Source organism: Phalaenopsis equestris, unplaced genomic scaffold, assembly GCF_001263595.1.
Source record: "Phalaenopsis equestris unplaced genomic scaffold, ASM126359v1 Scaffold233051, whole genome shotgun sequence".
In the NCBI taxonomy this organism is placed as follows: domain Eukaryota; kingdom Viridiplantae; phylum Streptophyta; class Magnoliopsida; order Asparagales; family Orchidaceae; genus Phalaenopsis; species Phalaenopsis equestris.
The window spans coordinates 61,331-84,236 of NW_018251005.1; the positions used below are offsets into that span (position 1 = coordinate 61,331).

Genomic DNA, 22,906 nt, shown 5'->3' on the forward strand with positions numbered 1-22,906 from the left:
TATATATATATATATATAATTGATGAGTAATATTTTCAAAAATTTTAATTTACTAAAAGGCTACAAATTTATAATCAATTAAAATTATTAATTAAAAAATAGAATAAAAATATATTAAATTGTACGTAAATGATGTTTTAATATAAATAGTAAGATTTAAATCTCGCCTCAAACTCTAACATTCTATGACTGCGTGACTAGAGTTGCCAAAACGTCACGAGCAAACGAGCGAACATGAACACATTTTTTGTGTTCGAATTGTAAATGATCTGAACTTGAACAGTAATATTTTTTAACGAGCCGAACACAAATGAGCCTGAGCTTGCTCGTGTTCGTCTCGTTTACACCTCTAATTTGGTTCTTGTCTTCCACCATCTGAGCTAGCTCCATTATCTCACTGCGTTCCCACAGTCTTAATTGTCCGAGTCCTGTGTGTATATCAAGCTTTAGACCCTTCATGAAATTCTCCTCCAATGTTGCTTTAGAAATTCTCCTTAACTCTCCTGACAATAACTCAAATATCTCTCCATATTCCATGACAATCCCCTCCTGAGTTAAGACAAAGAATTGTTAATGTTGGTCTCCTTCCCGAATGACTCAAAAATGTTCCAACAAGCAATCCTTAAATTTCTTCCACGAGCAAATCAGACATTTAGCCTCCCTCCATTAAAACCATGCTAATGCTTTTCCCTCTAAACATAACCCTGCCGCCATGAGCTTCTCCTCTCCATTTAGCCCATTCATCATGAAATATCTCTCCACCTGGTACACCCACCCATGTGTGTCTTTTCCCTCAATGATCGTCATCTTCAACTTCCTAACCCTATCATGTTCACCCCAACTTCCCCCTATGGTATTTCCACCAATGTATCTAAGGTAAAATTTCATTCTTTGATCATAGCCTTACCCCATCTAGACTTCTCTCTTTCCTTTTTCGTGCTCCTCCATATCCCTTGCATGACTTGTTTCCCATATTTCCGCCTAACCACCATCATCAGAAATCTCTAATCCACACCCATCAGAGCCCTAGGAGGGGTTTCTTGATGGTGGATGCTTTCCTCATGTTCTTCTCGTCCGATCTCTTTCCCAATCATTTTTGCCAAGGATTATTCTGTTAACCCTTGGTTAGGGTTTATAAATTGGTCTATCGGCGGGGTCTTAGTTTGCATCTCAATAAGCCTTTTTCTCATCTCCTCCAAGCCCTCAAATCAGTTTTCAATTGAGGAAAATCTTTCGTCTATGGTTGAGAACCTTCTTGTATCCTGAATTTAAGTTGTCATAATTCTCCTTCCAATATCTCTTCCAAAGCATTCACTTTATTTGTTACCAACTCTCCAAAATCTCATGAGCGATCCAGTGGTTCACTTCCTAGTACTCAAATCGGGACTGTATCACGATTACATTCATGCTAGCTCATGCCCCGTTTGGGGCTACAACAGGGGAGCGGCGTGGTAGGGTGCCGTAGAAGAAAGGGTGTTTGGGGTGGCCTCAGAGCCGCGATGTGAGGAATTTAAGTGAAAACACGAGCTGCGTGTTCGACATTGTGACCCGCTTTTTTGCTCCGCTTGTTTACTTTGATGTCCTTCCGCCCTTCGTTTGCTCTAATTGTGATCCTTCGGTTTGTCTTCTTGGATTCGTCCGCACTATTCCTCTTCTCCGCTCTTCGTCTGTCCTCTTCCTCATCTTCTCAAGTTGCCTGGTTCCACTTCCTCCTCTGTTCCGATAGGATGTGATTTTCCTTACAGACGCACAATACATTTTTGTTGGATTTGTGATGCTAGATTTGTTACTTCATATGGATGTGTGGTATGGATGTGAATGTTGGATATTCATGGTGGCTCTATTTTCTGTTTGTTAAATTGTATAAAAAAAACATATGAGGATTTGGCTTGGGGATGTCAGCAATATGATGTTCGATATGTTTTATATTTGTTGTTGCTTTGGCAAATACTGTTCTGAATCAAATATATGTCTATTACAGTTCTGCTACAAACAACATTACTAAATAAGAACAGAATGATTATTTGTCTAGAAACATATGCTACAGAGTTGTTTTTAAACAGCTGCAACAAACAACCAGTCAGCTTCCCCGCAGCAGCTTCCTGGGCCAGCTAAGTTGCAGCTGAAAGGCTGAGAAACTGCAGCTGCCCCAAACAAACCCTCAATCATGACTGTATCATGTCACGAAGGTGACGTCACGAGACCTGTACGACGTGATTCTGTCGTTTTCTTTTGATAGCGAGAATTGATCCTATTGTATGTCGTGATTCTTTTGTAGGCTTCCTTGCTCCCTTGATTCATAATTGTTTCGCTAGGTTATGTCATGCCACAATCCCGTCGATATCAGTGCTAGCTCGAATTGTGAAAATTTCATGGAAACGCCGTAATTCCATCTTTTCTTCATGTAATCAAATTTCTCTGATATCAATTTGATACAAATCGGTGCCAAAATCATAAAACAAATTGCAAGAAACATGTGGAAATACCCAAATTAGGGCTAATTTGATTAATCTCCAAGCAAATGAATAAGACATACAAACAACACACCCAAATGCATAAAAGATAAGCACCTACAATTCGAGAGGTAGGTGATCTCTCCCAAACCCTAACCCCAGGACTCAAAACAACAATCTCATTATAACCCTATATTAGCCTTATTTATACCCCATAATAATAAATAATAAATAACTAAATTACCCTTAGATGCTGGCCTAACATTTAATTATAATTGGAGATGGTGATTTCCCTGTGAGAAGTGATGACAACCATCCAAAATGTGGAATTTACAGTTTGTTTGTTTATTTATTTAGGTTAATTTCACATGCAGGGGGGAACTAGTCAGGTGCATTAGTAACCCAGCATGCGCAGCAAATATTGCATGCCTCCAGACATGTAATGATCGGCCTGATGAGACTGAATGTCAGGTTTCTTTCTTTTCTTATTAATTTATTTTATCTTTTTGTACTTGGAATTGTGGCTTCACATATCCGTGATGTCTAGAGAATTTTACCAGTCAACATCTTTACTACCTTTCCATCTGCACAGATAAAGTGTGGTGACTTGTTTGAGAATAATGTGGTTGATGAGTTCAATGAGTGTGCGGTATCACGCAAGAAATGTGTTCCTATGAAGGGTGATGTTGGTGAATTTCCTGTACCCAGCCCATCTGCCCTTGTGAGAAACTTCAATATGTCAGATTTCAATGGGAAGTGGTACATAACAAGAGGCCTAAATCCAACTTTTGACACATTTGATTGCCAGTTGCATGAGTTCCATGTTGAATCTGGGAAACTCATTGGCAATATATCATGGAGGGTGCGAACTCCAGATGGTGGTTTTCTTGCTCGATCTACTCTACAGAGATTTGTGCAAGATCCTTCACAGCCTGGAATTCTCTACAATCATGACAATGAATACCTCCATTATCAAGATGACTGGTTTGTATCATATTTCATCTAGCTCCTTATTTATCCCTTTCTGCTTATATGCTGTATATATTTCCATGCATGCATGGTGTTATTTTTTTCAGTTTAAAGTGCCAAATTGTGTTGGTTAGCACATATACCATGGGGTTGACATGCCTAATGATTACATATTATTTTTAATGTATTTACATTAGTGAAACATAAGAATGGACTAGGGATAATGGTGAATATAGTATTTTTAATGTATTTAGATAAGTGAAACATAAGCATGGACTAGGGATAATGGTGGATATAGTATTTTCAATGTATTTAGATATAAGTGAAACATAAGAATGGACTGGGGATAATGGTGAATAGGGATTTTGACAGGCAAAGTCAACAAATTTGGTTTCTTATAGGGTGCTTCTGTTAAAGTTCTCATTTGTTTGCTTTTAGATATAAATTATATTTTAAGAAGTTATATAAGAGTCCATAAATAGATTCTTAAAAGGAGATTTAGCGGCTTAATGGGAAGGCTTAAAAAATTGTAAATGAAAAACTTTTACTATTAAAAACTGAAAAATAATTAGAGTCAATACATGTAATAATCACATTAAATGAAAAGATCTACCAAGAGGACAGTAAATGAAAGCAAAATTACAACTCTTGATTTTTTTTTTTAATTATAGGATAGACATATCCAAAAAAAAATGATATATATTAAGTATTTAAGGACAAAGAAGCTTTAGAGATTTTATTTAGCTAGGTACATTAATAGTAAGGAATATACAATGTTAGCTAAAGATGATTACATCTAAGAATTATGGAAACTATCTTGAAATTATTGAATGATAGTTTTAAGGAAATAGCTTCTTTTGTAGAAGAGCAAAATACTGACACCTACAACTTTTTTTTTACATTTATATAAAAAATGCATTCATTAGTCTAATTAGCTTTCAAGAAGATTCTTATAAATAAGTTTTAGGTTTAAATATGATAATTATTAAGATTCTTAAGACTTATGAAAAATATTGTGATATGATTTCAGCATCACAAATTTTTAGAGCTTTTCAGAACATTCTAAAAACTTCCAAGGCCTTCCCAAAATTTTCATAAGATTCCCAGGAGCTTCAAGTATGTGGGGCAAATAATTCTCGTTAGATTTACAAAGTGAAACCTTTCTTGCCTTCCAAATAGTGGACCTATAGTAAACTTGAATTTATTAGAAAAGGTATGAAAACTATAACCATGGAAAGCATTTCTGGCCAATCAAGCAGGGTTAGATTGCTTTTGAATTTCATTTTAATGGATTCTAGATCCGGTTAGGTTATTTCTAATGTTTTTACTACATTTAAGCAAGTTTGAGTTTGAGTTGTTTTAATTTTTTTTCCTTGGATTTTCTTCATCACTATTTAAATGCACCAAATGTGATCACTATGATGTAAGGAATGGTGAAATAAAAACATGGTTTGTAGATCCTAGGCCCTACCTGCCAGTCTCCTGATATAGGGATCAAATCATGAAGGTGAGCTTGATCCGACCATTGACTTAAACAAAATTTATAAGTAACTTTTCATTTGAGTGGATGGCGAGGCAGCTTCGGTGATGAGCAGAGGAGAGGAAGAAAGTGTCACGTCGAAACGCTCTCGCAACGTCATTGAGCTACGCAAGGGAGAAGCCTTGGCCAGCGAGGAGGAGGCCTAAGGGAGTATCGGCGTCGAGGTCGAGCAATGGAAAGGAACTTCGACTCCTCGAGCAGGATAGAGCCGACATCGGTGTCGTGCCGTGATTGGAGACGTTGAAGAGGAGGAAGTCGCAGAGGAGCTCTCGGGTGTGCAATTCAATGCTCGCGCGCAAAGAAGAGGAGCTGTCCAACGTGCAACCAAGCCGAGACATAGATTAGTCGGGCTCAAAGGAGAAAAATAGGAAGAGCGAATCCCTTTTGCATTGTTTGTGCAATTCAATGCTCGCGCGCAAAGAAGAGGAGCTGTCCAACGTGCAACCAAGCCGAGACATAGATTAGTCGGGCTCAAAGGAGAAAAATAGGAAGAGCGAATCCCTTTTGCATTGTTTGACAGAAAAGGTAAAAAGTGGTTCTTTTTTATTAAAGTGATATAATATATATATATATATATATATATATATAAGAGAAAGTAAGCCATATTAGATTGAGTATATTTAAAATTTATTAATGAAAAAGTAATATTTTATTAAAATAATAAATTAATTAAATATCATGTTTAGGTTAGGTTTCTAATTTAAAAGAATAGACTTCAAGGATAAATTAATCGACATTAACGTGAATACTCGAACTTTTAATCTATAATAATAATTTGTTTCTTCTCAAATATTTTGTCGTTGATAATATTTGTGCATGTTTTATGAGATACTCTTTTTTTTATTGGTCATATCATTACGAATGTTGTAGCTTCTTATTCTCATGCATTTGGTGCATGTTTTATATAGTGGGTTGAATTAAATGTGATGAATATATGAATGATATTTTTATGTTCATTGCTTGTATGTGCATTATTGAATGATTAAATCATCTCTTAATGGCACTAGTGAGAGAATATTAAGGTACCTGTGCACATAATTGCACACCCGAGAGAATATTAAGATTGTAATTAATATTGTTGTGTCTTAATTAATATAATTTTAGACGTTATTTTTGTGATGATTGTACAAATATAAAATGATATTGATATCGTAAGGTTATTTAAATAACATTAAATATTTTTATTATTTTATTAAAAGCTTGACTGATATGCATATCACTTTCTTTTCTCTTGCATTATTATGGTTCTTAAGTATGAGTATTCAGTGACTTGTTTAGCTCGCTATTATTTTTAAACCAACTTTTCAGATAAATTTAAGTCATTAAAAGATGAGCGATAGAAGGAGAAATATTTATTGAAGATATGGACAGTCTATAACGCGACAATTTTAATTGCTTTTATTCAATTTGATCAGCAACTTTTTCATTTTCTTAATTATATGCGAATATAAAAATTTAATTTCCATCGTCAGATTGTCTGTTCCCGTCTTGGTTAATTCCAAGCTCCTGACCAGATCGTGACATTAATTATGTTTGAGATTCAAAAATGCTAGCCTTTGCATAGAATACTAAATCCTAGTAAGGGGTTATTTACATACCTAACACTTGACATATTGTTATTTACAAATCTAGCATTTATCCTTTTTTTTTAATTCACTCAAATATGAAAATTCATGATAAAACTCAACCCATATTTTTTCATTTTATCAAATTGTCAATAATTTTATTGTGGTGCACATAAATACTCCGGTTTGATAGTCAAAAATATCACCCGGATGCTAAATTTTGTAAATAGCAATGTTTTGGGTGCTATGTATGTAGTTATCCTAAAAAGATATTGATGAGTTTTGAATTTGTTTTAGATAAGTTTTTTTATATTTAATGCTATATTATGATAAATTATTAATTTTTATTTTTAATGTTATTTAGTTATTTGATTAGAAGATTGCTTTTATTATTGGTTTTCTTTAGTAATTATTTTCTTTTATTATAGAATCAATTTAAGATGGAAAGGTTCTATTTTTAAAATTAATGGAATTAATTCAGGATTGATAAGGACTTCTTTTTTAAATAATTTATGTTATTCTTTTGTTTATCAATATGTTTCGAATTGTGCAATAAAATTTATTCTAGAATTCTCCGAATCCTCCTTCATTATAGCCTTTTCTCATTCTCTTTATTTCTCTAGAGTCCTCAATGGATGAGTAGTATAACAAACAACATTAAGTTCTCTTGTACCCTAGCAAATATTGCTTAGAACCGTAGTTGAAAGTTATGGTTTTCATTTTATATCCCTGTTTTCTAACAGTGAATGATATACTTTGATGCCGGAACTAAAAGGGAAATTAGTGGAAAGCACAAAAACAAAATTTCATTAATATTAATATAGGATTGCAATATGACTCGAACGGAAATAATAACAAACATCAACGACACAAACAAACATTCCTAAATGTATTACAATGAATGGTGGAGATTGGCGAGGTGGGTCGGGATGGCTAGCGGGGATGATGACGGTCACAGAGTGCTTGTGTAGGGACATCAAGTGGGAATTGTGCGGTTGGTCGACAACGGTAGTGGGTGGTTGGGAGGAGCTTGAACAGAGTTAGGAAGGCGGGATAACAGTAGTAATCTGTAGGAAATGGGATTGGTTTGGTGTCGAGGTGACAGAGGGAGAGTTCGATAGTTGAGGAGCGGAGAGGAGAGGGTTTAGTGAAGGTAGAAGGGAACAATACAATCACCACCTTGGAGAAGAATACAACCGAGCACCACCATCTCCTCAGATACAACCCACAAAGGGAAAATGAACTCCACATAGGAGGTCTTAAAAAACAATATGAACTGACTCATTACATACCTAGGATAGCAATTTATAGGCTCCTTTCAGGCAAATGAAGCTTTTACACAAAGGAAGAGAGTGAGAAGCCTAGATAAATCCAAAAAGCACTTCCTAGAACAGTAGATTTGTGATGCCACAAGATGAATCACGCTAGATCCATCCAGTCTTCACGCGTGATCTCCCACTCTCCGGAAACCTTGCTAGAAATCGTGATCCCAATCTTGCTTTTGTGCCCTCTCGCCTCTGCAATACTAGGCGGGCCGATCCCGCCTTTGAATTGCTCGAATTAGCTCCTATCGGGCGATGTTTAGTGCTCGTAACCGGGCGATGTTTAGTGCTCGTAACCGGGCGACGTTCAGTGCTCGTAATAGGGCGATGTTCAGCCCCGAACCGAGCATTGTTTTAGTGCCCATATCGGGCATGGTTAACAATCGTGTCATACTTAAAACTATATTATTTTTAAATTAAAATATAAGGCAGCGTCATAAGTTTTACTTTGCATGTTGATTCTCCACATAATAAGTGTTTGGGTCTTCAAGACTTGTATTTGAGAGTAATTTTAAATTCTTTTCTCATTATCTAATGGAAAACTCATCATCTTGGATTTGTGAATTAGATATTCAACGATAAAATTCTCTAGAAATATTTATATCATCTTTATATATTTTGGACTTTAAGGCCATTTATGAAGAAAGTTTATTTTAAAATGAAGACTCTTGATACGATCACACTCGCAAAATGCAATAACGAGTTAAATCTATAGAATCAACCTTTTACTTATAAAGATAAAGTTTTTAAGGCTTATAATTAGTTGGATTCTCAAAATAAATTCAAATATGTATGAAATAAATCTTTCCTTCGCAGTTTAAGGCATTGAGATTGTTTTGATAACATGTTGAATGCGGCCCTCATTCCTCAGCCCTCACCATTCAACCCTCGTCACTTGGCCCTCGCCCCTCTGGCTTAGGATAGACGTTACCAAATGAAAGTGTACAAATGATAGAGTACAAAATGCGGCGTCAACAAAGAATAATGTGCCTGAGATGATATATTTTATGTCCACGCCAAAATAAGATAAGAAAATAACCAAAAATTTCTAGATATCTAAATGTAATCAAGACTTGTACTTGACTAATAATCCGCATGCTCCTGACCTCTCCCTAAAAATAATATTTTAGTATCTTGTAGGTTGTACACATAGTGAGATAAATATTTTTAAAATAAGGTTCAAATGTACAAGGGAAAAATTGATGTGAATGTTGGTTAGTGGCTAATATGAGTAATAACAATAATGCAAATAAGCTTTTTTAATATTTAAAAATACATAAAACATGATTAAAATACTATATGAAATACTGGTCAAAATTAATACAAATTACTACTAATAATTCTTTCATTCATTACTATACAAAATCATGTGTATTTTCACTTTTATTTTCATTCTTATTTTGAACTTTTTTTTTCTTATGGATGTCAAATATATTCGTATAGAATTTCACTTTCATTTCATTAGGTTGTCATCCTGTCTGTCGACCATAAACAACTACTAATAAAGGTTAGTTTTCCCAATGTTACATTAATCAATAATCTCTGATATTGCTCCAACCTTAATGCAAGAGTTTGATATTCAGTCATTTCCTACTTCGAGGATTATCTCATTAGACTTTTGCTTTTTTTTTTTTTTTTGCACAAGTTATCAGCATACTTGTTTATCTAGCATAAAATATATGCCATTCAATTGATCATTTTTATTTGCTATAATCATTTTCATGTGTTTATTGCTTAATTTGATTATACCTATTATATATTTACAATAGATATTTCATTCTTTAAATATACTATGAAACTAGAAGTAATATATAATTATTTGCATGAATTATATTTTGTAAACCAAATTAAATTTGCATAATACGCAAGAAGTTATAAATGCAAATGCATAGTAAAAAATTTACTTATAAAAAATAACAAATTTAACCCTATAAAAGTTGCTTCTTATTCTAGCAATTATAAACCTCACCTTAAGCATCAGGTTAGCCTCACGACAAGACTCTTCTCTAGCCTCGCCTCTATTTCTTCTCTTTTTACAAAAGTGGTTTAAAAACAACTAATTTTGCCTAACTCGATGATTTACTTAAATCAATGAAAACTTAATACCAACAAAATATTAATTGGAGTTTTACCTTAATTCCAACAACTTAATAATTGGAGTTTTACTTCAAAACAACTCTTTTTCATATAAACCTTCCTTTCTTCTCCTATTCTTTCTACCATCCCATGGCCAAATAATAATTGTGCTTAGTATTTGCTGCAATTCATAGAAATTGGATAGAAATAAAAGAGGTTATTTGGTTTATGGTAAATAAACATAGTTATTTATATATGTAATTACATCTTCCTTAATTGCCTCACTACCACAAGTACAAATTCTTCACAAAAGCATAAAAATTTTTCCCCTAAATGCCTCTTTAATAGCAATTTTAATTTCCTCGCTACATTTCACTGTAGAATAGGGGATTTAAAGGGTTTTATTAGTTTAAATGATATTAAAATTAAGTGTTACACTTACCTACATATATATACAATTAATTTACCTTAAACGAAGGGGATAAAATGAGGTCTATATATATCTTTGTGTGTGTGTGTGCGTGTTACTTCCACTTTAATGACCCTTTGAACCCAAAATCAGCTGTTACATGACTTGTCCAGTGGAAGGATTGATTTGCTACACCGCCTTAAGTAAAAAGTAATTTAAATTACGAAATAGAGTTAAATTATATATATTTTAAATTTAATTTAATAATTTATTTTATAAAGTTAATAATGCTAATAATTAATAATACACTCTTATATGTTAAAATAATTAAAATGAAGCATAGAATTTTATAAATTACGTAAGCATGGCATATTGTAATACTTATTCATGGCATAGTGGTTGAGTAATCTTCTACCGTGAGGTCGTGGGTTCGAATTGCTCATATTGCCCTTTAGGCTCACATTTCCAAGAAAACAAAGCATCAAAAAGTAGCATACTAACACCAGTTGACAGTAAAATAAGCCAAATATGAGAAAAATGAATAGGTTCAAGATGCAATTTAATAGAGGACAACTTAGACAAGAAAGAGTGAGATGCTCAAGAAATAAATGGTATTTTAGAAGTAATATATTAAATGTTAATCATACCTATCATAATATTTACAGATTCTTTGACTTTCTAAGATCTCAGAGCAAACACCCGTGCTGGTACTGCTATTGCATTTGCTATAGATAATTCTTCCTTCTCCTTCATTGTTGGTTTATTCATTACAATTTTTTCACTTTTAGGCTGTTCTATCCTCTGGAATCTTCTTTGTTCTTGTTCGGCATTTTCTCTTAACGTTGCTCCCCAAATAGCATCGTTTAAAATTTATCAAGCATTTTCTTAAATGAGCCTTAGCTTCAATTGGTAATATGCTGACATTCCTGCATATTTTGTAACTGTTTTGCACAAATACCCCACGTAGCGGGATTAAGGCTTTGTTGTTGTTGTTGTTGTTTTGCACAAATACATTTCTGTTTTTTATTGAACTAACAATTTTTCTTGTTGTTGGTCGGCATTTTTATATTGTTATTCTCTAATTTATATCTCACCATAGTTATTGATATCGGAGTTAACTCAAACAATTATAGGAAAATAATGGAAGTGTAGAGGTAGTTGTCTTGGGTAGGAAGAAGGGTTGGGCTGCAGGGAGACAACAAGGTTGCTCTCTTTGGGGACAGAGATGGTTGCAGCGGTGACGGTGACGGTGACGACGACGGCAGCGGAAGTAAGGTTGCAGAGGTTGGGGAGACTCGAGCACCACCCATCGTCCGATGCTGCCCAAATGGGAAAACCTGGACACTAACAGTTGTTTTGATAGAAATGCAATAAAAAACTTCCTTCTAAACCCTAATACAATACATATATAGGAAATGACTAGGAAAGAATGAAATGAAAGGAGGAAGCTTACTAAAATTTGAAAGGAAATAAAATTAGAGTCACTGGATTTGGCTCTATACTGTTTGCGTGAGCCGACCTCTCATGCGATTATGGGGTCGTGGGAAACTTTGCGTGGGTGCTGGACATTCACGTAGTGCAGGAGATGCACTACGTCAATTATAGCTTTGATAAATTTGAATTCTAGATTAACTAAAAAAAAATTACTTAGTACTTCGGGAAATTAAAAGCTGGTGTAATTTATCTCTCAACCCTCTTTAAAATATATGATATTTTTTTTTACTTGGGGTAGTGATCAACAATAGAGTGTAACTCAAAAATCATATAAATTTAGTTTTATATTATATTATTGACTTTAGATCCATAAAGATGGATTCACAAAACTCCCTTTTGCAAAAAGAGGAACTCGAGTTCATTTCAAGTAATTTTCTACTCAGATTTGTATTCAAATTTCTCTAGGTGCTAGCTCCTTCATCAATGCTTTGCTTCTCCTTCCAGAATAAAGATAGCTAGAGATACTTATTTATCTTTATGACACTCCATGCTATTATGGATCTTCTCTATTCTAAATTTCAAAATTCATTTACAATTTCAGCATCCATTCTTCTCCTAAACATAAGTGAATTTAAGCTCTGAAATAACTATAGTATGTAGCAATTTTTACACTAGCACTGGTACTAGTACTTGATTTTGGTACTACATATGGGGCTGGTAAGGCTGGTTCTAAGGTCTGCAGTATTATTTATAGTATTATTTTCATCTATATTTATATTATACTTCTTATCATAGCCATAGGATTTGGTGCAACTTATATTTTTTTTTTTCCTTGTGTATTACCTTTCATTGGTTTAACCAACTCCAGTAAATCAGATGCCATAATGGTTAAGCTGACTGGCCATTTGTTCTCTCTGGCTCTTTTAGTTATATCGCTTGCAACTTTTTAAATTCATCATTATTATTTCACGTATAGTCTTACACTAATATTTTTTTTTTCATGCATTTATATCATATAATTATGCAATGCAAAGTTATGTGTTTGTCTTGCTACTCATTTAGAAAGACTTTACCCACTTTTATTCTATAGTATCCATATTACATTCAATTCTTTTCTCTTGATGATACCAAATTTATTCAAGTGTATATTTAAAGTGTTAGAATTTAGTATAAATCAATGGACTAAGTGTATTATCAAAACCTATTTTGGAAATATATTCATCAAACCAGAATTAGTAATAAAGTCAATCAGTTGGGCGGCCCAGCAGTTCCCAAAATAATATTTAAATTTACAACGTGCAATTATTATCATAAATCACTTATAATGCAGCATTCCATTTTTTTCATTTATTCCCTAACTACAGAGCTTCTACAAAGCATTATTGTTTAGTTACATGATGCCAAAAAGATGACGAGAAGAGGAGGAAGAGGGCGAACGAATCCAAGCTAAAAGATAAAATTTTATTATGGATCATGTAATAGAACGATATGATGGATCAGGCTACCTTTTTTGAAAAAAAAAAGAAAAAAAAAGAAACTACAAATCCAAACGTCCAATAGAAAGATAACTAAAGAGCATTTTGATAGCCTGACCATTTCGTAGGCTTGTCAATCATGACCAAAAATTTCAGCGAAGGCATTTGGTATGACCAGTTCACTTATTTCTATCAGCAGAAGGTTGCCTGCAAAAAAGTTCATCACGAGGAATATATTTTTTTATAGCCATGATAAAAAATTGGCTTTCTAGATGTAGTCCTTTAACTCCCATAGTGTAATAGTCAGCTCTCTTGGGTTTTTATTCAACCGGTATTAGTGATAGGATCCTAGAATTGAGCCACTTCTCTTATCCATCAAGGGAGGATGCTCTTGAATATGAACATGATGCCATATATGGCTTCATAAACTAATGCCTCCTGCAAAGTATTTTTGTGTTCCTGCAAATATATTGAGTCCATGAAATAAATTCGCTTGCAAGATTAAAACATTTCTCCATTGGAGAGTCTGAGGGCCATCCAGGTGAACTGGATTGTAATGGGCAATGAATCAATAGTCTTGATTGTCCAATTGTTTTGGCCGCATCTAATGCTAATTACAAGATGTCACACACTCCATGACTTACCTGTTTGATAATACTCTCCGAATTGTTTTACTCCCCACATTTCAATTTAATAGTAGTTTTTCATTCTATTGGATCTCTGTAAATGGAAGGGCTAAGCTCATAGGATGGAAACATAAAAGACCATGTGAAGAAGTTGTCATAGAGTGTAACTCCAAAATTTTCTCATTTTTCTCAAGCCTGTTATCAATCTTAGTAATATCTTGAGGTTTGTATTTGCTTATAATGGCCCAAATGGCTTAAGCTCATTATGTGGCATTCCCCATGATTGGTGCTAAATTTTCCTATAAATTGAATATAATAAAAGCGTAACTAAGAAATATAAAATCAATGGCTGATTTATAAAAACATATATCAGCTTGCTAAAAATCAACTCATGCTTCGCATTCACATCCACGAATATCCCAATGGATCTGCGAAATCAATCTCATAGCTAGCATCTAGAAGAATTTTTAGAGTTTTATATTGTTTAAATAATTTGTAATGAATATGGTGTGTTCCAGTTATATATCATATTTATTGGAGGGTATTTTTTGACCCACCAAAAATTAAAAAAAAGAAAAAAAAGTCACTCATCTTCCCATATTGTCAGTGCTCTGCTCTCCCATGCCTCACCCATGTCCTTCTCTAGAGGTAGTGTGCCTATGCCCCTACACAACCCATCCCATTTTCTCTTGTCGCACCTACCCAAATTCTCAATACCTCTTGTGACAAAGAAGCGAGGGAATTGGGAAGAAGGAATTGATAGGTTTAGCTGCATGCAAAGAAGCGAGAAGCCAATTGGGAGCTTGCAGGGAAGGACATCGATGAGACTAGCAACATGTGAAGGTGAGGAGGTCTTGCCAAGAGTTTATTACGGAAGATATGGATGGGATTAGTGGCATGTGAAGGAGATAAAGAGTTCATTAGATGTGAGGATTTATGTTAGATACTGTTTGCATCTTACTGCCAGACAAACCCCTTCTAGCTGACCCTCCTTAACTTTCTTTGTCTTTACTACTCTCTCTCTCTTTTTTGCCACTCTCTATCCTCACTCCCATTCTCTCCTTTTTTTTTCCCCTCAATTTCTCTCCTCTCTAAATAGAACCAAAAAAAAAAAGAAGAAGAAGAAGAAAACGCAAAAAAGAAGAGAAAAGAAAGAAAAATATAGGTTGAGTGCGTCATCGGTCCTCAACAAGTTCATCATTGTCATAGCTGTGCCATAAGGCATAATGAAAAAGTGAACTGCTTGCCCTTACATTTAGTACTGATGCATATTATGTTCCAATGTGATAGGAAATTTTATTTTGCTTTGATATTTTCTTAGCGAGGGTGAAAACTTATATATGATTTTTTTGGTGTAATGGGAAGAAGACTCATACGTGCCTTCATTAGCGTAACGAGAGATGAAGATCTTGACTACAAAAAAAATGTACTTGTACTTGTCTTTTTTAATGTGACACAAACAATTTGCTATATATATATATATATATATATATATATATATTTGTACAAGTTTGAAACTTCATATATGCCCACTGACTAGCTTTAATTGAAAGCTAGTACACAATGTCTGTGCATTTGTATATTAGTTAGAAAGATTTACATACCACTCAATTCTCGATGCATTTATATATCTAATATCTAAACCTCAACTTTTACATACATGCTACCTTGACTATGCATGAAAAATTGTATTTTACTTTTTAAAAATTAAAATGTTGGTATTTTTTGATGTGATATGAAATATTTTTGTGGTGTAAATGTAGAAAGTAAGGTTTAAGTGTTCATAATTAAATATATAGGAATTGGGTGGTATGTATATAAATGCCCCTAATAATTAGGACCTTAACTACATCACAAACATTGAATATAATATGGGCTTTGACGCCAATTCAAGTGGAAACCAATTGTTACTTTTTATTAAAATTAATACTAGTAAATTAATTTCTAAATACTAATAGGCTCATGTGTTTGTATGTATGTCTGTATGTGTGTGAGTGCATGCATGCGTGGGAAAATATTGACAATAAAAATAAGTAAGTAGATAATGTGAATAATTTCAATTATTCACATACTCATAATGATACATCTTAAGAACAAAGAATTATTATCCACTTTTGAAAATCCTAAAACCCTAGAAGCTTTTGTATGATCCTGCTTGTACTTTTTGTTATGTTATGAACTAACAATTAATTGACATACATCTTCGCTTGAAATCTATATAATCTATCACATGGCACACCGTTACAATCGTCAGAAAGATTTATTCAATTTGATCTTTTGTGGTCAAAAGTTGTGGACACCAACTTAAGCTGATTGATCAAGATAATATTGAAAAATTTAGTTACAAAATCGTAATTGCTAACTGGCTGTCAATGATTGGAATATATATATATTAATATTATTATACAAACATTGATATTTAGGAATAGAGGAAATTTCCAAGAATATGGTTACCATAAGGGAATCATTTTAATGATTGATATAATGAAGGCATTATCTTAATTTATTAGAACAAAATGAAAATATGACACTAAATAGGACACAATGGAGAAAAAGGATTCATGTGGCCGACCCGACGTAGTGGGATTAAGGTTTTGTTGTTGTTGTTGTTGTTGTTGTTGTATATAATGAAGGTATTAGAGGGTAGTGAGACTAACGCTGTGAAAAATCAATTTTTTATTCATTTTGATTTGTGCTTAGAATTCCATTGAATTTTTCTTTTCATTTTGAACTCTATAAGAATGTTGATTTGATTTTGTTTTTATTGAAAAATCATATGATTGTGCACCAAGTTAACTAAATTGGTATGCATTAAAGAGAAATGTGTACCTCAATGGTATACTTATATTTTTGAACTTCACTGATGTAGTTATGATTTGTGTTTAATTATTGAGTAGACTATGAAGGCCTATAAATAAATTCTATATAATTATTAATACTTGGTGTGCTGTAAAGATTAAATTGTTGTCTATAAAGAATTCACTGGCAACAAAATTTTTGTGGAAAAATGATATTATTAATCCGAATGTATGGTAAATCTAGGGAGGATGAAAAATTCGCCCTCGATTATCGAATGCGTTTCATGACACAAACTTTACTGTTGCTTCACATAGGTGAAAAATCCTCCCTTATGCTACAAAGCGCTTCACTCTTATAAACTCTATTTATCTGCTAATCTCACCCAATTTTATGAACTCTACTGATTCCATTAGCTCCAACAATGCCAATATCTCCACTTGTGCTGAAGAGAATGTTGTGATTAATATGTGCTTGAGAGATCCAAGAAAGTTAAGGCTTTTAAGGGTTTCTAATGCAACTGGATGATATAATCTATTAAAATCACATGAATCAGATTTTAAATTTGCATTTGTCATGGCTACCAAGTAAAAGCCCTTGTTTTTTTTTAAAAAGGTTAACTTGACAATCAAGAAATCTTTCCCAAATGACATTCTTCTGATTATTAAATTAAAGAACTTCACCAAAAACATTGAAATCAAGAAAACAAGCACTATTTGATTAGGATTCAAGCTAAAATAAGAAATTTTCTTGCTAAAATTATTCATGCTACAAACCCAATATCAAACTATGCAGACAAAGAAAAGATCATATATCACTAAACTTCAATTTCTAGGCATCACACTGTTTTTGGGAGTTGATTCCCCAGAACTTGGTCGTTGCACTTGTTTTGCACTCGAAGGAATCAACATCTAATTAAACAACACAAGATTGATGAAATTGAAAATCTTATCAAGTAATCAATTTTTTAAATACTTGTCTAAAATATCTTATTTATAACTATATATTTTTCCTAATTTAGATTGTTGTTATCAACCTTATTTTTCTGTTAAATTCGTGTACACAAGAACTAATGCACATTCAAGCTCATAATTGAAGCATCAACTATGAAACAAGATGGGCAAGCAAGTCATTTGAAAAACCATGTTAGTTTCCATGAAGAGAAAAATTGTAGCTGAGCATGACACCTCCACTGTCATGACCCTGGCCTCAGCTTGAAATTAACAAAAGCGGGAACAGATGGTCGTACAGTTAAATGGTGGAATTAAATTTTCTACTATTCCATTTCAACCGCTAACAGTTTAATATTCTCATATTAATTGAAAAGATCCACTAAAAGAAGCAATTTATGTAGCAATTAAATATTTACCTTTTCGTTGCTAACCTCGTCTTTTGTACACATTGGTTCTTCTTCTATTCATTTAATTCAAAAACTCGAAACTTGAAAAAATATTTAAACAACGTAATGAGTCATATAAAAATAAATCAGTGGATCAATTACACTTCTAAACGTCATAACCCAAAAAAAAAGAAAATAAGTATGTTAGTTTTTCATTTTTTACTATAAAAGATCTTAATGTATGTGTCGATGACATTTATTCAATGAAAATAACTAAAACTTTGATATGCATTAACTTTAACTTTATTATTTAAGGATTAATCATTTAACTTTTATTTATTAACATTCACATATGTCTTAAGAGTACCGTCAAAACATAACACACCCCTGACTGATATCATTCGATCGACATAACAGTCGTTATCTAATTTACATGATTATCGATTAGGGAGCTTCAGCTTGATAAAGTGTTTGAGCATTAGTTTGGATCGATAGTTGAGCTTTCCAGATCCTAATGACGAGCCTGAATCAAGCTCACTTCGTGTTTGACAACTTATTGAGATTAAGTCGTAGGACACTCTCCAATTCCCTATATTATTGCCTACTTCATCATCTTATATTTTTCTAATGGGACCCTTCTCTATGTTGATTAGATTTTCTCATATGATCTATAAAATGGCCAGTTAAAAAGGCCGTAATTTTTCTGCTAGTTGTTGAGTCATTAAGAGGTCCAAACTACGTCTTTTGTCTACTTATTGGTTTACTGAGAGAGGTATACAAGTTTCTTTTTCTATCCCACATCTTGGATATCAACTCGTGTTATTCAAGTTATTGGGGAATTGTTCTTTGCCAATTGAAGAAGTGAGGTAGAGCACACTATCTCATTTGCTGATCATCTACGATCTAATTTGAAGTAGATTGTATTCATGAAATACAAAATGCTTTTGGACCCTTTAATGAAAAAATTCTTATTTGAAAGAATTATTTTGTTTTTTTAAGTTTTAGCATAGGATTTGTCATCTATAGGAAACCAAAATATATCGAGAGTGTTTGAATTGTGTATGATATTTGAGATAATAATTCTTCATGACATTTGAGATAATAATTCTTTCTTGAAAATCTTTATGTGAGATTTTTGGTTTCCTTTAGATAACAAATATCTCACATAAGTAAAGGGTGTTTGAGTGGTGTATTGATATTATGAATAAAGAAAATAATTACAAGCAATGCGAGCTTCTTATCTCTTTCTTTCTCTTCTCTATTACCGGTTCTTGGCTTCTAAGAGAAGCACCAAAAAGTTCCATATTAACACTAGCCAAATCGTACAATGCATTCTGAAAATGCAACCACTTAGCTCTTTCTGGTTACTATTAATTTATCTTAGAGAAAAAGGGGTCATTTACTTACATGCCACACAATAATTATGTATTTACATATCTAAAATGTGAACTTTAGTATTTACTGTCATAACACCCATATCTTTAACATCACATCAAACATACTATTTTTATTCATAACTTTATAACATCGAGGTGTTATAAATGTGAATATCAAATTTTAGATATTAGATATGTAAATCTATAAGAATAGTGCGGTACATATGTAAATGTCCAAAATTAAAAGAAGAAGAAAATAAGGGTAATACATTTGATTACTCTATTTTCTTCGAGTCCAAGCAGAGCCTTCGAAACTTTCCTGCTGCTTTTTTTTTTTATAAATTTTCTTACCTCTTTTAAGATGATTCATTCTTAACATCTGAACATTTATTTTTTTTAACAAACAATCTTCAGACTTGTTCATGCCATGCATGCACTTAATACAGGTACGTTTTGTCATCTAAAGTAGAGAACAAGCCGGATGACTACATCTTCATCTACTATCGTGGTAGAAATGACGCATGGGATGGCTATGGAGGAGCAGTTGTGTACACGAGGAGTCCACAACTCCCTGCAACCATAATACCCGAACTTGAAAATGCAGCAAAGAAAGTTGGAAGAGATTTCACCAAGTTCATCGCTACAGACAACACCTGTGGCCCAGAACCTCCTTTGGTGGAAAGACTGGAGAAAACTGTGGAGGAAGGTGAGAAAACCATTATTAGAGAAGTGGAGCTTATTGAAGATGAGGTTGTGAAGGTGGGCAAGACTGAGCTGACGCTGTTGGAGACACTGTTAGAGAGACTTGCTGAGGGATTCGAGGAATTCAAAAAAGATGTGGAGCTCTTCCGCAGAGGCCTGGGCCAGGAAGAAATGAAGCTTCTGAATGATCTCAAGATGGAAGCAAGCCAGCTGGAGAAGGTTTTCGGAAATTCGCTACCGTTGAGAAAGCTAAGATAACTGGTTTTGTGGTCTTAACACGAAGGTATTCATAACTCCATCTGCAAAATCCTTGTTGAATTCAATTTTGTTAAAATCTATGTTGAAGCTTTGTAAAAGTAAAGCACCTCAATTTCTGTAAGGGGCCACTATAATTCTTTCTTCATGTTGAAAAATACTGATTAGGAGGAGCTGGAGCAAGAATCAAACTTTTTTTCAAGGAAAAAAATTATGAATGGCTTCATCTACTGACAATTGTCATATTTATGTTTTTGGTTGGTAGAAGAGTGGATTAAGGACAAAAAAATAAAATATAAAAATAAGTTGTTAGATTTCAGTTTGCTGCCGCTTTTGCTGAGATCTGGTATTTAGCTTTATTTTCTACAGAAGAAACTTTCTTAAACCCAGCCAATCAGCGCAGTTGTTATACATCTTTTTAGTTATATAGCATAGAAATATGTTATTTTGGCCGACCATTTTATCTTTTTTAAATCATCATAAAGCAGATATGTAAAAATCTTTTTGTTAAAATTTTAATTGACTTAAAAAAAGTTAAAAGAAGGATAAAGATGGTTTGGTTTGGAGCAGGGAAGAATTGATGGCAATGAAGATAGATGTAGGATTTACATCTCTTTTAATTTAATTCTATAAGTATTTTAATTAAGTGTTATTATGTAGACATTAATTATTATGATTTGAAACTAGTGATTAGAATTAGGAAGCGTAATCGGGTTATGATATTAAAGAATTTTGGTCTTTGCTCGAAGAATTAAGGTAAATTCTATAATTCTACTTGTATATCTTTTAATTTAAAAGATATGTAAATTCTTCAATTGTTCATTTTGAAAATATTAATAATAAACTGATAGAAGACTAGCAAGAAGGTAAATTGGATATTTAAGATAATAAAGATGTCTCTTAAAGATATGCAAGTGTCAGTTCCTGTCTTGATTAATCCCAAGTTCCGGTACCGAGACAGTATATAGTTGAAGGTATCAATTTTTACAAAATAAGAAATTGCAATATGGTGATTGACACAAACTACTAAATAAATTCATATTTAATATCATTGAAATCTTTGCTTTTATTACATTTTAATTCAAATATTGAACTCCTGAGGGAAAGGCCAAACTGCATAGATAATATACTATTAGGGAAACATTTCTCTTATATTTCTTTAGTCAACTTGCATGAATTTAATCACCATATTCACCATTAGCAAGCTTAAAATTGAGTAACAGACTTAAACACGCAAAATCATTTTTTGCGTGCGGCTGCTTTATCTTCCACAATTACCATCATTTCAACGAACGTAAGAACAAAAAAATTTAGTAAAAAACATCAAAAGATGTCAAGGATATCGAGGATGATGGCGTTGCAGAGAGGGCAAGAGCCCCTGCAGGTCCAGAGCTCCCGCGAGCACACCCTGCAAAACGTGTGCCCGCAAGGTATGAACGCCGCCCCTTTCCTCCGTACCATGCAGACGCAACACACCATCCGCTCATCCCCAACAGCCACGGATACAGTCTTCAGGTCCTCCTCCCCTCCATCCTCCTCAGCCATGGCCACAACTGCAACTCCGCCATCGCTGCCGGATGCGCTTTCAACTGGATCCTCTCCTCCTTCCACGTCCGTCAGAGCCAGAAGCGTCATAAGAGAAACTCTCACCGCCTGCTCTTCTTCCACATCCGGCGGAGTTGCGATGGGCCCGCCAGGCTCAAGGGTAACAGCGCGCACCTCATCCTCCTCATGGATGATGTCCAGCAACGTCCTGCCCTCGTGCTTCTCTGACTCCAAGATGGACGCTAGGGTTACGATGCCGTCGCTGTGGCTTCCAGCACCGGAAGCGTCGTCATCGTCACGGACCTGGATGAGGTCACGGAGGTTGTTTGGTTCCATCAACGAGAGCTGATCAAGGAGCGTCGTCCGTCTTCGCCTGATTTGGAACTCCGCCATGTTTCACTTCCCGAATCGAGATCCGATCAAAGCTAACACTTCCAACAAGATTCACCTTTGATTGCGAGTGTCGGAGCTAGAGTTCCCCTCAAATTGCTGCAAGATTGACGCTGCGTAGCGTGATCTGTGCCAGTGCAATCGATCTCCGGCATAAGATTCCTTTTCGTACTGATGCCTTAAATTGCCGGCACGGCAAAGGGAAAGACCCCACACACAACGGGAGACAAAAGCGTAATATGTCCGATGACCTGGAGAAGAAGGGGGGGGGGGGGGTCGACTTTTCCTCGCGACCTTCTGTTGCGGAACAGAGAAAATGGAGAGAGAGGACTTCCGTTGGATAATTTTAAAATGATTTTTTTTGAATTTATTATTTTAAATTAATATTTGAAAAATAAATTATTTTTGAAAACCGATAAAATTGTCACGTCAGCGTCAGCAGTCATTTTATCACATCAACGGTAAAAAAAAATTAATTATTTTAGTTAAACAGAAATAGCTATAAATGATATATAATAAGGATTAAAAAACTGCAATTAAGAAAATGCTTAGGATACTTTGGTGGTTTGAAAATAAGGGTTAGGATTATAATTAGTTTTCCCTACTCCCGCTCGCTTTCCGTTCCATTAACCGT

General features: G+C 34.0%; 2 protein-coding genes across 2 annotated transcripts in view; one reads left to right on the plus strand and one right to left on the minus strand.

Annotated features, from left to right (window-relative positions):
- LOC110038543 (violaxanthin de-epoxidase, chloroplastic-like) overlaps window positions 1-20,806 on the plus strand; it is a 33,917-nt gene extending 13,111 nt beyond the window's left edge. The window contains exons 4-6 of the mRNA XM_020743410.1: window positions 2,828-2,924; window positions 3,046-3,437; window positions 19,827-20,806. Coding sequence (XP_020599069.1) covers window positions 2,828-2,924; window positions 3,046-3,437; window positions 19,827-20,340 — 1,003 coding nt within the window. The 3' untranslated portion in view covers window positions 20,341-20,806. The remainder of the gene's footprint in view (window positions 1-2,827; window positions 2,925-3,045; window positions 3,438-19,826) is intronic.
- A 543-nt stretch (window positions 20,807-21,349) lies between these two features.
- On the minus strand, window positions 21,350-22,536 carry LOC110038542. Its single transcript, XM_020743408.1, has one exon. The coding sequence runs from the start codon at window positions 22,273-22,275 to the stop codon at window positions 21,661-21,663; it is 615 nt and encodes a 204-aa protein (XP_020599067.1). The 5' UTR covers window positions 22,276-22,536; the 3' UTR covers window positions 21,350-21,660.
- Window positions 22,537-22,906: the final 370 nt, after the last annotated feature.